The sequence below is a fragment of the Schistocerca nitens genome, chromosome 3 (genome assembly GCF_023898315.1).
Source record: "Schistocerca nitens isolate TAMUIC-IGC-003100 chromosome 3, iqSchNite1.1, whole genome shotgun sequence".
Classification (NCBI taxonomy): Eukaryota; Metazoa; Arthropoda; class Insecta; order Orthoptera; family Acrididae; genus Schistocerca; species Schistocerca nitens.
Genome location: NC_064616.1, coordinates 479,500,309 through 479,513,849, shown reverse-complemented (window position 1 = coordinate 479,513,849; position 13,541 = coordinate 479,500,309). Strand labels below are relative to the sequence as shown.

At 46.8% G+C, this 13,541-nt stretch overlaps 1 protein-coding gene across 1 annotated transcript in view; it reads left to right on the top strand.

Annotated features, from left to right (window-relative positions):
* Positions 1 to 13,541, top strand: part of LOC126248409 (uncharacterized) — a 410,584-nt gene that overhangs the window by 315,660 nt on the left and 81,383 nt on the right. Inside the window, exons 12-14 of the mRNA XM_049949365.1 lie at positions 6,613 to 6,672; positions 7,737 to 8,614; positions 8,724 to 8,886. Coding sequence (XP_049805322.1) covers positions 6,613 to 6,672; positions 7,737 to 8,614; positions 8,724 to 8,886 — 1,101 coding nt within the window. The remainder of the gene's footprint in view (positions 1 to 6,612; positions 6,673 to 7,736; positions 8,615 to 8,723; positions 8,887 to 13,541) is intronic.

Below are 13,541 nucleotides of genomic sequence, written 5' to 3'. Positions count from 1 at the left end.
CACTCTCCCGCCCCCCACTCTCCCGCCCCCCACTCTCCCGCCCCCCACTCTCCCGCCCCCCACTCTCCCGCCCCCCACTCTCCCGCCCCCCACTCTCCCGCCCCGCACTCGCCCCCCCTGCACTCTCCCGCCCCCCACTCGCCCGCCCCGCACTCTCCCGCCCCCCACTCTCCCGCCCCGCACTCGGCCCGCCCCCCCTCTCCCGCCCTGCTCTGACCCCTCTCCCCCCTCTCCCGGCCTGCTCTGACCCCTCTCCCCCTCTCCCGCCCTTCACTTGCACCCCCCGCCCTCTCCCACCCTGCACTGGCCTCTCGCCCCCGCCCCGCTGCCATTCATGGGGACTTTCTCTCAATGACTCATTTTCCTTCTCGTTCTCAGAGTGTTTCACATAAAAGAAAGTGGAATGAGGCTCCTGCCTCAATATGTCTCTTCCTGTTGCGCGTCAATATCTGATAGTGTCACATTTAGACGGAAACCAGACTTGTGCTACTGTAAACCCCTTTGTTATCGCCGTCCCTGTGAAGTCATTCTTCCGTCTTCCCACTGGAACTCTGCTTTTGGAACTTGATAGTGCTCTCCAGGCCCAGATACGACTCAAGTCCCAACTCCTCCATGAATACCCTATAAAAGTGGAGGCTCACAGCACACTTAACTTGTCCCGCGGTGTTGTGTACACCCTGCTGTTGGATGATTTGACAGAGGATGAATTATCTATCGGATCAGTGCGTTACTGCTGTTCATCGAGTTATGAAGAAGTATTTGGTGCCCACTCACACATTGTCCCTGACTTTCAATCGGTTAATGCTTCGTACCAAGATAAAGGCAGACTATGAAGTCATCTCTGTGCGACCTTACATTCTCAATCTGCTGAGGTGTTATAAATGCCACCAATTCAGTCATACCATCATGTCATGTAAAAACACAGCCAAATGTGTCACTTGTAGCAGGGATGCACATGAGGGAGCCTGTCCACCTCCTTCCACCCGTTGCATTATTTGTCATGGAGACCATGCTGCTTCTTCTCATTCTTGTCACATCTATCAAGACGAGCGGGCTGTTCAGGAGTTAAGGGTGAAGAAGAAGGTACCTTGTCCTGTTGCCTATAAACTGTTGGCAATCTGTAAACCAAATGTCCCTTCGCCAGGAAGTTACAACACTGTGTTAGCCTCTCCCCATCCCACGAAAAACATGGCTACGCAAACTTGTGACTTACAATTCAGTTCGATGGTGGCAAAGTCGCCTCACCTTGAAGCTGACATTCCATCTCCTGCTTCCCGGGCTGAAGATTCTGCTACCCGTTCTTCGCCCTCACCGGTGAAGGTGGTTGCAATGCAGCCAGCAAACCGTCAATTCAAGAAGGATTATTCCCGGGAAGAATTCTTGCTTACCTCGAGTTCGCAGCCGTCTGGCTCTTCTGCCAATCGCCAAATGTCATCCAAAGGCAAACAGTCTTCCCCATCTCCAACTCGTCGGCCCTCTTCAACTCGTCAGTCCATTTCAACTGACCAACACCGGGGAAGCTCTGTTGATCCCACTGAGTTGATGGACGATGGACCTGTGGATTCCAGTGGCCGTCCTACCTCGACTGTTCGCGCTAAGCGGTGGAGTGTTTCTTCTCCATTCTTCAGTGTTCCTAAATTTTATGGGCCTTTTCCAATGGAATATTTGTGGCCTTTGGTCTAACAGGGTGGATCTCCAGCTGCTCCTGCAATCGCAATGTCCACTTGTAGTCTGTCTCCAAGAAACCAAGCTACGTCCTCAAGACCGTTTTGCTCTTTCCCATTTTACTTCGTTACGGATGGACCTTCTCGTTACAGCAGGGATTCCTGATCGTGGTGGGGTCATGCTGCTTCTGCAAGATGTTGTTTATCTTCCTATCCCCTTGCACACCCACCTGCAAGCAGTTGCTGCCTGTGTTTTCCTTCCCGAACTTAGGTTTTCCCTCTGCACCATTTATATCCCTTTGTCTTTTGCTGTCACTAGGGCGGACCTGATGCAGCTTGTTGCTCAGCTTCCTCCACGCTTTCTGCTCCTTGGTGACACCAGTGCCCATCATCCTCTTTGGGGCTCGCCTGTCACCTGCCCAAGAGGTTTTCTTTTGGTGGATCATCTTAATCATCTTGTGTGCCTTAACACAGGTGAAGCCACATTTCTCTCTGATTCCACGCACAGTTAATGCTACTTGACCTCTCAATCTGCTCTGCCCAGCTCGCTCAAAGTCTCAAGTGGTGTGCTCTTTCTGATACTTACTCGAGTGACCACTTCCCTTGTGTGACTCACTTGTACAGTCATACCCCGCCACAGTGGCCCCCCACTCATTGGAAATTCTCTCTTGCTGACTGGAGGCTATATTCCTCCTTGGCAGTCTTTGATGAACGGCCGTTTCCCAGCTGTGATGATCAGGTCAAGCACCTCATGGACGTTACTCTCTCAGCTGCCGAATCCTCTATCCCTCGTACTGCTACTTCTCCCCATCAGGTCCTGGTCCCTTGGTTGTCTGTGGAGTGCGGCAATGCGATTCGTGCCCGACGACGTGCGCTTCGTGTCTTTCACAGTCATCCTACATTAACGAACTACATCCTCTACAAGTGGCTATGTGCACAGTGCCGTCGTGCTATTAAGGAAAGAAAGAAAGCATGCTGGGTTTCCTTCACTAGCTCGTTCAACAGTTTTACTCCATCCACTCTCGTTAGGGGTGGCCTGCACAGGCTTTCTGGGACTACCGCCCACTCCCCGATTCCTGGTGTGACTGTGGCGGGAAACGTCATAGTCAACCCTGTCGATGTTTCTAACACTTTGGGCCGGTACATTGTGAAGGCTTCAAGCTCCACCCACTGCCATCTTGCCTTCCTTCCTTAGTAACAGGTGGAGGAGGCTTGTGCAATCTCTCTTCTCCCTTTGAATTGAGAATGCTACAAAACTCATTTTACTATGAGGGAGCTCGAGCGTGCTCTCTCCTCATCCAGGTCTTCTGCTCCTGGGCCTGATAAAATCCATGTCCTCATTCTGCAGAATCTTCCTCCTGCAGGAAAACGCGTTCTCCTCGATACCTACAACTGTATTTGGACTGACAGTGTATTTCCCACGCTTTGGTGTGAAGCTATTATTGTTCCCCTACCTAAGCCTGGTAAAGATAAATCTCTTCCTTCCAGCTATCGTCAAATTTCCCTTACCAACAGCACTTGTAAGGTGATGGAACGCATGATCAATGGTCGATTAGTGTGGTGGCTGGAGTCACACTATCTTCTCACTAATGCTCAGTGTGGGCTCCGAAAGCGCCACTCAGCGTTTGATCATCTAGTCACCCTGTCGATGTTCACCATGAATAATTTTCTGCAGAAGCAACAAACAGTGGCCATATTCTTTGATTTGGAGAAAGCCTATGGTACTTGTTGGCGGACAGGCATTCTACGTACTATGCACACATGGGGCCTTCGCGGTCGGCTTCCCACTTTAATCCGGGAATTTTTAACAGGCTGAGATTTCTGGGTATGTGTGGGTTCCACCTTATCCCACACCTTATCATAGGAGAATGGGGTGCCTCAGAGCTCGGTACTGAGTGTCGTCCTCTTCGTAATTATGGATTACCTTCCAGCTGGCATTTCCGGCTCTCTTTTCGTTGACGACTTTGCTATTTATTGCAGCTCCCCGCGGAAATGTCTCCTGCAACACTGTCTTCAGCGTTGTCTGGACCATCTCTGTTTGTGGAGTGTCACAAATGGTTTCCACTTTTCTGCTACCAAATCCATTTTCGTCAACTTCTGGTGGTACAAGGCGTTTCTTCCACCGTCCTTGTGATTGGGCCAAAATGCTCTCCCGTTCGTGGGTGCAACGAAGTTCTTAGGGCTTACGTTCAATAGGAAACTTAGTTGGTCTCCCCACGTGTCCTACCTGGTTGCACACTGCACCTGGTCCCTCAATGTCCTTCATCTATTGAGTGGTACCTCTTGGGGACCTGACCGGACTGTCCTTCTCCACCTCTATCAATCTATTGTCCGCTCCAAGTTGGATTGTGGATGCATTGTCTACTCCTCTGCAGGGCCGTCTATCTTACGCCATCTAAATACAATACACCATTTGGGGATCCGTCTTGCCATTGGTGCCTTCCATACTAGACCAGTTGAGAGTCTCTACACAGAAGCCGGTGAACTACCACTGTCATACCAGCGCGACATCCTACCCAGTATGTATGCGTGTCAGCCATCTTCCGTTTCAGGCCACCCAATCTTTGACCCTTTTTTTGATGACATTCTTGACCACCAATACGAGATGTAAGTCTCTTCTCTGCAGCCTCCTGGTGTCTGCTTTCGTCACCTGCTTCAGCAGCTGCAGTTTACACTTCCTGCCACTTTCCGAATGCGTGAGAGCCCTTCGCCACTTTGACTTCAGGCACAGGTTTGTGTTCTTTTTGACCTCAGCTCGTTCTCAAAGGATTCGACTCCTGAGCTTACCTATCACTGTAAATTTCTCGAACTTCGCTCACAACTTGCCAATAGCATATTTTTGTACACTGATGGTTCCAAGTCCACCCACAGTGTCGGCTGTGCTTTTGTCATCAGGGATGATAAGTTTCAATACCGGCTTCTAGACTAGTGCACAATATTTACTGTAGAGCTTTTTTCCCCCTATCAGGCTGTTCACTACGTCCGGAGGCACCAGCTCACTCACTGTGTGATCTGCTCTGACTCCCTCACTGCCCTTCAGAGTCTGGATGATCCAGATCGAGTCCACGACATTGGTCAACGGATCCAGGACAGCCTCCATTTGTTCCTGGATGGGGGAGCCCAAGTGAAGTTCATGTGGGTTCCTGGCCATCTTGGTGTGCCTGGGAATGATGCTGCAGCCAAGGCTGCAGTCCATCTTGGTCAGCCCGCCTCTTTCTCTGTTCCCTTGCAAGATATTCATACTTTTCTCTATCAGTGTATCAGGTCACTTTGGCATGACCATTGGTGCTCCCTTTATGGGAACAAACTCAGAGAAGTCAAACCTCTCCCAACAGCCTGGTTGACTTCCGTCCATCTGTCTCGCCATGAGAAAGTAATGTTAGCTCTGTTGCGATCACCGCCACTTGTTGAGTGGCGACCCTGCACCCAACTGTCCTTTCTGAAGCCAGTCAGCCTGATCTTGTGCCCCTGTTTTACCCACTTACATCTCAGGGTCGGGCTGCCGCCCGCTTTGCTGGACATTTTAGCGGATGACATGCAAGCTGTGGCTCGAGTTTTAAGTTTTTAAAAACCAGTAATATGATAAGAGATTTGATTTCTACCTCGTGACCCCGGTTACTTGTCGACGTTTTAAATTTCTTGTTTCTTCCTTGCTGTATTGGACCTTGAAATGGTTTTTTACCCTCGTGGTCCCTGCATTCTATGGTTCCATACTGAGCACTTATGACCAATGATGTTTTGCACCCCCCAAAAGGAAGGGGAAAAAAATAAAAAGAAAAAAAGCCCTCCCTCATACTCTCTCACCCCACCCCGCACTCGCCCCCCTCACCCCACACCGCCCGGCCCCTCCATCTCAATCCCACTGCTCTCTGCTCCACCCTTTCCTCTCGGCCCCCCCACGCCCATTACTCTAGCCCCCCCCCCCCCAATTCCTCTCACCCACCCCCACACCCATTCCTCTCACCTCCCACCCCCCCACACTAACCCATTCCTCTCACCCTCTCCCACGCCCATTCCTCTCACCCCCTCCCACGCCCATTCCCTTCGCCCCCTCCTACCACCCCATTCCTCTCGCCCCCCCCCTACCACGCCCCTACCTCCCTCCCCCCACCACTCCCAACCTTGATCTTTCCTCACCTTGATCTATTTCCACCCACATCTTGGCCCTTCCTCTCGCCTCCCTCCACCGACCCCTTCCTCTCGCCCCCTACTCCGGCCCTTTCTCTTGCCTCCCTCCACCGTACCTTTTCCTCTGGCCTCCCTCCACCCCACCCCTTCCTCTGATGCCCTCAGCCCCTTCCTTGCACCTGTACCCCCCTAGTCATCATACCTGTCTCTCAGCATACAACTAGCACTGCCAGGAGAAACAAACCAAAGACAGAACTGAGTACTACTGAGTGCAAGGACTGTGAGTGAATGGAACAGGTTTGTTTCCCAACAAAACTCAAAGCACATGCCATTGACATTTTCATTGTCGTGTAAATATCTGCCATGCAATAAAGATAAAGATATTACTGGAGTAATTAATGAAACAAAATGAAAGTGCACCGAACAAACAATCAAAGACCACAGGTTCCTTACAACAAAATACTCGCAAAATTGTCCCTTTGGCCCACCCAGTCTCTCTTCTTGACTGACCTACCTACTCTTTCTCATCCATCTACACACTATACATTCAAGTAGCTTGTATTACTATGTTGTGCTATAATTTTATAATGGCTTAGGTTTTCTGTCAGTCTTCTCTGTGATGGAAATTTAGAAACTGACTTGGTCCAGGGATGCTGTATGTAATTTGTTGTGAAATGAAAATCATTTTTTTGAAGAGTGCTGCTTTCTTTTTGTGAAATATTCTTTAACAATTAAGATTGACTTCAGTAAGACTATTTCACTTTAAAAACACTGTTCCAGCATGCATTACATTCTCACAAAAATGTTTGTTTTCTTATAGGTGGTCCAAAGAAAGCAGGTAGCCATAAAAATTCTACTTCAGCTCCTGCAAATGATCTTGGTATGTAAATCTATCTATTTAATTCAGTGCTGTAAAAATATTAACAGTAAACATACAGCAGTGAACTGTTTCATAATATGTCTGTGTGAAACATTGTTTTATATGGAAAGGGATGTTAAAAATCAAATGTTGAACCTGTATGAATTACTTGATGAGTGATAACCGATGAACTCTTCAAAATCACACTTTATAGAACAATGCAGAAAGCTGAGATGATGTACAACAATGCTCTTTCACAGTTACACAAAATAAACACAGTACAAAGGAGAAGAAGGGGCCACTTAAGTAGGAAAAAGAAATAGTAAATCATTCAGTACATTGCTGTGAAAGCCTCCAACCAATCAACAGTTTCAGGTAGGAGGCAGTTGATATGCACACGAGCAATATATAATGCATGCGTGCACACAGAACCTGTAATGGGATCTGAAGAGGAATGGATATGATGAACTGTGGCTTCCCATGCAACAAGGGATATAACAACTGCATTCATTTCACTCGTATAAAATGAGTGGAGGTAATACGCAGGAAATTGGTGAAGGTGCAATAACATGAAATAATGTCCAGAATGGAGAACTATCATTGTTTGTTCAAAAGTAACAGGAACAAAACTTATGACAGTGAAGAAGCCAAATGGTTAAGATGTCTGCTCATGTAAAGCAGGAAAACTGGATATGAGTCCTGATATCAACAAATTTTCATTATGTAGTCACGACATGTGCATTTGCTTCTTGTTTTATGTAGCACAGTTTAGGTTCTCCTCTATAAATGGAATTGTAAAATAAGTTAGATACTAACAGAAGATTGACAGCCTCATAATTTGGAATTCTCAAAAAGGACATACCCTACGCATTTATTCCCCATTCTGGATGGTGATAGAAAAAATTATAAGGGAAAGTAACCACTGATTGTAGAGAAAAGTGTTCACTGGGGGAATTATTTGTAAATTGTCAGGCAGTAACCATTTATGTGTGCTGCTATTAGTACTGAAATTCATCTCTATTTTGCACTGTAATGTTTTATTTATTACTTCCACATTTTGTAAAATAATGATTTTCTTTTTTCAGCACAAAAGAAGGGAACAGCGCCAGTAATTTCAGCAGTAACATCATTATCACGCTCTCATCAAAATGCTAGCACTGGTCTGCCTATTGGGAGTGATGGGGAGGCTGGTGGGTATGTACCTACAGATACAGTTTCTGTCGCGTCAGAGGAATCTTCAGGTGTATCTATGAACCTTGGTGCACAGTCAGTCACAAAACCACAAGTGGTAACACCACTGTCCAGTGGATCATTGACTTCAACTCTTGCCATTTCATCAAGAGTTCAAGCTGTTCTGAATGACCTGGCAACAAAACAACCTGTGCCAATTAGTGCACCAGTGCCTGTGAGTGAATTCATAGACACAGAAATAAATAAAATTGAAACAACAAAGCGAGCTACCTCGAGTCCACAAGGTTTACCTGTGGTATTAGATACATTTTCAGAAAACCTACCATCTGGTGTGTTGCCTGTAACTGCTGCAGTTGGAACAGTTACAACTAATTCGATGGTACCTTCTGCAAGTGCTGCATCGGTAGCACTTGTATCGAATGCATTCATTGGAACTTCAACTGTGGATGCTGTGTTACCTGATAGTGGAGATGGACCAGATGTTTCAGTGGATGCACAAAAAAATCAGCCCATTTCAATGGTTCCAGAAAAGTTTTTAGCGAAACCTTCAACAGTAGGTGAAATCTTTTCTGTAGAGACTGCTTTAGCCCTTGCAACTGGTGTACCAACAGATTCTAGTAAAAAAGCTGCCTCACAACAATCATCTTCTCAGTCATGGAGGGTGATACCGGAAGAATTACCAGAGAATTCATCACCAGCATTGGCTGGTACGACTAGTTCAGGAGCGGGAACCACAACTACTGGAGGAAGTGGGAAACCAGTGTCACATATGGTAATAGCTAAGATGAACCCTTTTCTTTTTGTTTGTCAAATGCTGTTTTTTAAATAAATTATTTTTGAGAGTTTGTGTGATTAAAATTTCATTGAATTAAACATTGCAGGAATCAGATGCTACAGTAATGAGGGTACTAGTGAAGGAGGTTGTTTGTATTGAACCAGAGGAGCCACCAGAAATGAAAAACGCCAGTGTTTTAACTAAACCAATTTTACACAGTAAAGGAATATCTTGTCGTCCACATCTGCAGTCTCGGTTATCACAGACAGGCAAGTTATGTAGTTTCATACACTACTTATCTCTAATATGAGTATTCAACTAGAGAGGCCCAGCTTGCATTAGTAAAGTGTACAAGAGTGTATGTGATTTTATTACAAAATGCTTGGTGTTATTGCACAATCATTTTATAATTGATCTTTATTTAAATACAAATAATACCTCATCACAGACTCAGTACCCCAAGTTCGATCAGGTATAGAGTTACTGTTCACTATTCTCTCATACAGGTATATAAATTGAGTAAGTGTAATATTCAGATTGAAATATCATTGTTGTGCTTTAAAAATTAAGTATATTCCTGGTAGTACATTTAAACATTAATTTTCCTCCTTTTTGATTGAAACCATGCAATTATGGAAACAGATGAGGAAGACTTACAGTGACTCATTATGTATTCCTGGGATCCACACATTCACTCTGATGACATAGAGTAATTTACCAAGTGGGAGCTCTGCCCCCCCCCCCCCCCCCCGGCTTTCAAAAGATAGGCAGAAGCCCTCCACCGGAACAACAGTCTTGCAACAAGAATATGGAGATTGTGTAGCTCCTAAACTAGGATTCACACCGAGGAAAGCTGTGAAACTGTTACCAGTGTGGTCAAATAATTGAGTGCTGGCGAGTCCTAGTGATTCTGTTGTCCTGATGAGTAGCCTGTGTTTGGACACCTACCTGGGCTGGGGCTACCAATGCAACCTGTCTTAGCCTGTGCTGTGTATTTCTTCTGTCACTCGAGAATTTGTCACCTTTGAGACAAACATTATCGTAGGTGTAAAAATTATTTTTACCATTGAGAGTTGTCTGAAAATTAACAGTTGTTATGAATCTGGAGAGGTTTATAGATGGCTTTTCATTAAATAGTTTCTGATGTGATTTCAGTAACTCATACTGAAAGTGACGTGTTGCTTACAGTACTTATAACTACAAGTTGGTAATACCTACTGTACTACATGTATTCTTTGCTCTAAAAAATAAAGAAGTAAACAAATTTGATGTTAGTTGAGAGAGTGTTTCTGTATCAGACATTGTCAGTTACTTTCTGATCACTGCTGATTATACTTTTTTGTTGCATGCGAGGGATGAAAGCAATCAGTAATACAATTTCCGTTTATGGTATTTTTGTAGCCAATAGCATCCTGTGAACGAAATACACTGATCACCTTTGACATTGGTCTGACACATTTGGATTCACTGTGGACCACGTTTTAAACTTTTTAACTGCACTTTTATTGTGTCATGAGACTTGATTATATTGTTTAACCGAATTTTTTGGGCTACTTGATTCTAATTTTAACTGCTGTGACAGACGGTCATGCAAACAAACATATTATGGATGCCTTGTCAGGCATTTCCAAATGGCCTGTACATAAAGTTTAAAAGGATATATCATCTCAACCTACATAAAACTGCCCATCTTATAAAGTTAACATCATTTACAGATCAATTAATGTTATACCTTAATATATTTATGTACAGGTTAAAAACAATTTAGCCAGCGCACAAAAGATGAAATAAATAGAAAAAGAAATTTGGCTAAACAATGAAATCAAGTCTATTTATGCCAAAACGCAAGCAATAAATGAGGAAGTACGTAAAGCACATCATAATGCTATGAAAGTTTTGAATAATACTACTGTTTCCTTCTATCCTGATAGCAAGTTGAAAATTGTACAAATATAGAAAAAAATTTAAAAAAAGAACTCACTGAAGAAAGTTTGCAAATTTAAAAACTAAACAAAAACCTAACACAGCCACAAATTACATCCAGTCTAACGATAAAATCACTTCTGTCTGAGGCTAATCAACCTCACTGACACTGTTTTGCATAGGAAAGCAATAAAACTGATTGAACAACATCTGAAACACATCACCAGCACGCAAATAAATGACAGATACATAGGAAACCTCATAACTGAGTCCGAAGGCTGGTGCGCTCTCTCTCTCTCTCTCTCTCTCTCTCTCTCTCTCTCTCTCTCTCTCTCACACACACACACACACACACACACACACACACACACACACACAAGTTTGGTGAAGTTGGGCCTGAAGAGAGAGCTAGTTGATAATGAAATCAATAACAATACCACAAGTGAAAGAAAACACAGTAAACCAAAACAATGCAGATTCCATAACACTGAGAAAACTTTAAAAGAAACTTCAGGAACACAACACCACCATCACATGAGCAGATTAAGAAAATGCAGTGGATCTCATGGATAAAAAACAATACATCAGTAAGATGTAAGGCCATCAGTAAAACCAAACACAAAACTAAAATCAGATCTAACTAACACATTTCAAGTGAAGTTGAGCAACACTCAGAAATACATTTAACATACACTAGAAGACAAAGGAAAAAAACTGGTATAGACAAAGCCCAGTGCATTTACCCTCCAATGCCTACCAAACATAGACAAGGAAAACTGGAACTTCAGTGCAAATTGTGAATTGCAGAAATGCATCCACATACCCACTTGCAAGAGACATGTTGAAATTCTTATTAAAAAACTGAAAATGACAATATGATACAACTATCTTTCCCCCTTTCTTTCTCCCTCTCTTTTCCCCTCTTTACCCCTTTCTTTCTCTCTCTCTCTCTTTTCCCCTCTTTACCCCTTTCTTTCTCCCTCTCTTTTCCCCTCTTTACCCCTTTCTTTCTCCCTCTCTTTTCCCCTCTTTACCCCTTTCTTTCTCCCTCTCTTTTCCCATCTTTACCCCTTTTCTCCATCTTTACCCCTTTTCCCCATCTTTACCCCTTTTCCCCCTCTTTACCCCTTTTCCCCCTCTTTACCCCTTTTCCCCCTCTTTACCCCTTTTCCCCTCTTTCCCCCTCTTTACCCCTTTTCCCCTCTTTACCCCCTTTTCCCCTCTTTACCCCCTTTTCCCCTCTTTACCCCCTTTCCCCCTCTTTACCCCTTTTCCCCCTCTTTACCCCTTTTCCCCTCTTTCCCCCTTTTCCCCTCTTTCCCCCTTTTCCCCTCTTTCCCCCTTTTCCCCTCTTTCCCCCTTTTCCCCTCTTTCCCCCTTTTCCCCTCTTTACCCCTTTTCCCCTCTTTACCCCTTTTCCCCTCTTTACCCCTTTTCCCCTCTTTACCCCTTTTCCCCTCTTTACCCCTTTTCCCCTCTTTACCCCTTTTCCCCTCTTTACCCCTTTTTCCCCTCTTTACCCCCTTTTCCCCTCTTTACCCCCTTTTCCCCTCTTTACCCCTTTTTCCCCTCTTTACCCCCTTTTCCCCTCTTTACCCCTTTTTCCCCTCTTTACCCCTTTTCCCCTCTTTACCCCTTTTTCCCCTCTTTACCCTCTTTACCCCTTTTCCCCCTCTTTACCCTCTTTACCCCTTTTCCCCCTTTTCCCCCTCTTTCCCCTCTTTACCCCTTTTCCCCATCTTTCCCCTTTTCCCCATCTTTCCCCTTTTCCCCATCTTTCCCCTTTTCCCCATCTTTCCCCTTTTCCCACTCTTTCCCCTTTTCCCCCTCTTTCCCCTTTTCCCCCTCTTTCCCCTTTTTCCTCCTCTTTCCCCTTTTTCCCCCTCTTTCCCCTTTTTCCCCCTCTTTCCCCCTTTTCCCCCTCTTTCCCCCTCTTTCCCCCTTTTCCCCCTCTTTCCCCCTCTTTCCCCCTCTTTCCCCCTCTTTCCCCCTCTTTCCCCCTGATTCCCCCTCTTTCCCCCTTTTCCCCTCTTCCCCTCCCCCTCTTTCCCCCTTCACTCCCTCCCCCTCTTTCCCCCTCTCTCCCTCTCTTTCCCCCTCTCTCCCTCTCTTTCCCCCTCTCACCCTCTCCTCCCCTCTCCTACCCCTCACCCCCCTCTCCTCCCCCCTCTCCTCCCCCCTCTCCTCCCCCCTCTCCTCCCCCCTCTCCTCCCCCCTCTCCTCCCCCCTCTCCTCCCCCCTCTCCTCCCCCCTCTCCTCCCCCCTCTCCTCCCCCCTCTCCTCCCCCCTCTCCTCCCCCCTCTCCTCCCCCCTCTCCTCCCCCCTCTCCTCCCCCCTCTCCTCCCCCCTCTCCCCCCCCTCTCCTCCCCCCTCTCCTCCCCTCTCTCCTCCCCCCTCTCCTCCCCCCTCTCCTCTCACTCTCGTCCTCCTCTCCCTCTCCTCCCCCTCTCTCCCTCTCCTCACCCTCTCCTCCCTCTCCCTCTCCTCCCTCTCCCTCTATTTCCTCTCACCTCCCTCTATTTCCTCTCACCTCCCTCTATTTCCTCTCACCTCCCCCTCTCTCCATCTCCCCATCACTCCATCTCCCCATCACTCCATCTCCCCATCACTCCCTCTCCCCATCACTCCCTCTCCCCATCACTCCCCCTCCCCCTCTCATCCCCCTCCCCCTCTCATCCACCCTCCCCCTCTCATCCCCCTTCCCCCTCAAATTCCCCCTCTCCATCACATGCCCCCTCCCTCTAATCCCCCAGCTCTCCTCCCTCTAATCCCCCCGCTCTCCCCCGCCCTCCAATCCCCCCCGCTCTCTCCTCTCGCCCTCCAATCCCTCCCCCCTCTCTCTCCTCTCGCCCTCCAATCCCCCCACTCTTCTCTCGCCCTCCAATCTCCCCCCCCCCGCTCTCCTCTCGCCCGCTCTCATATCCCCCTCTCCTCTCCCCACATTCCACCCACTGTCCCATGGTTCAGGTCCCCACTCACCCCCCTTCCCCCCTCTACCCCC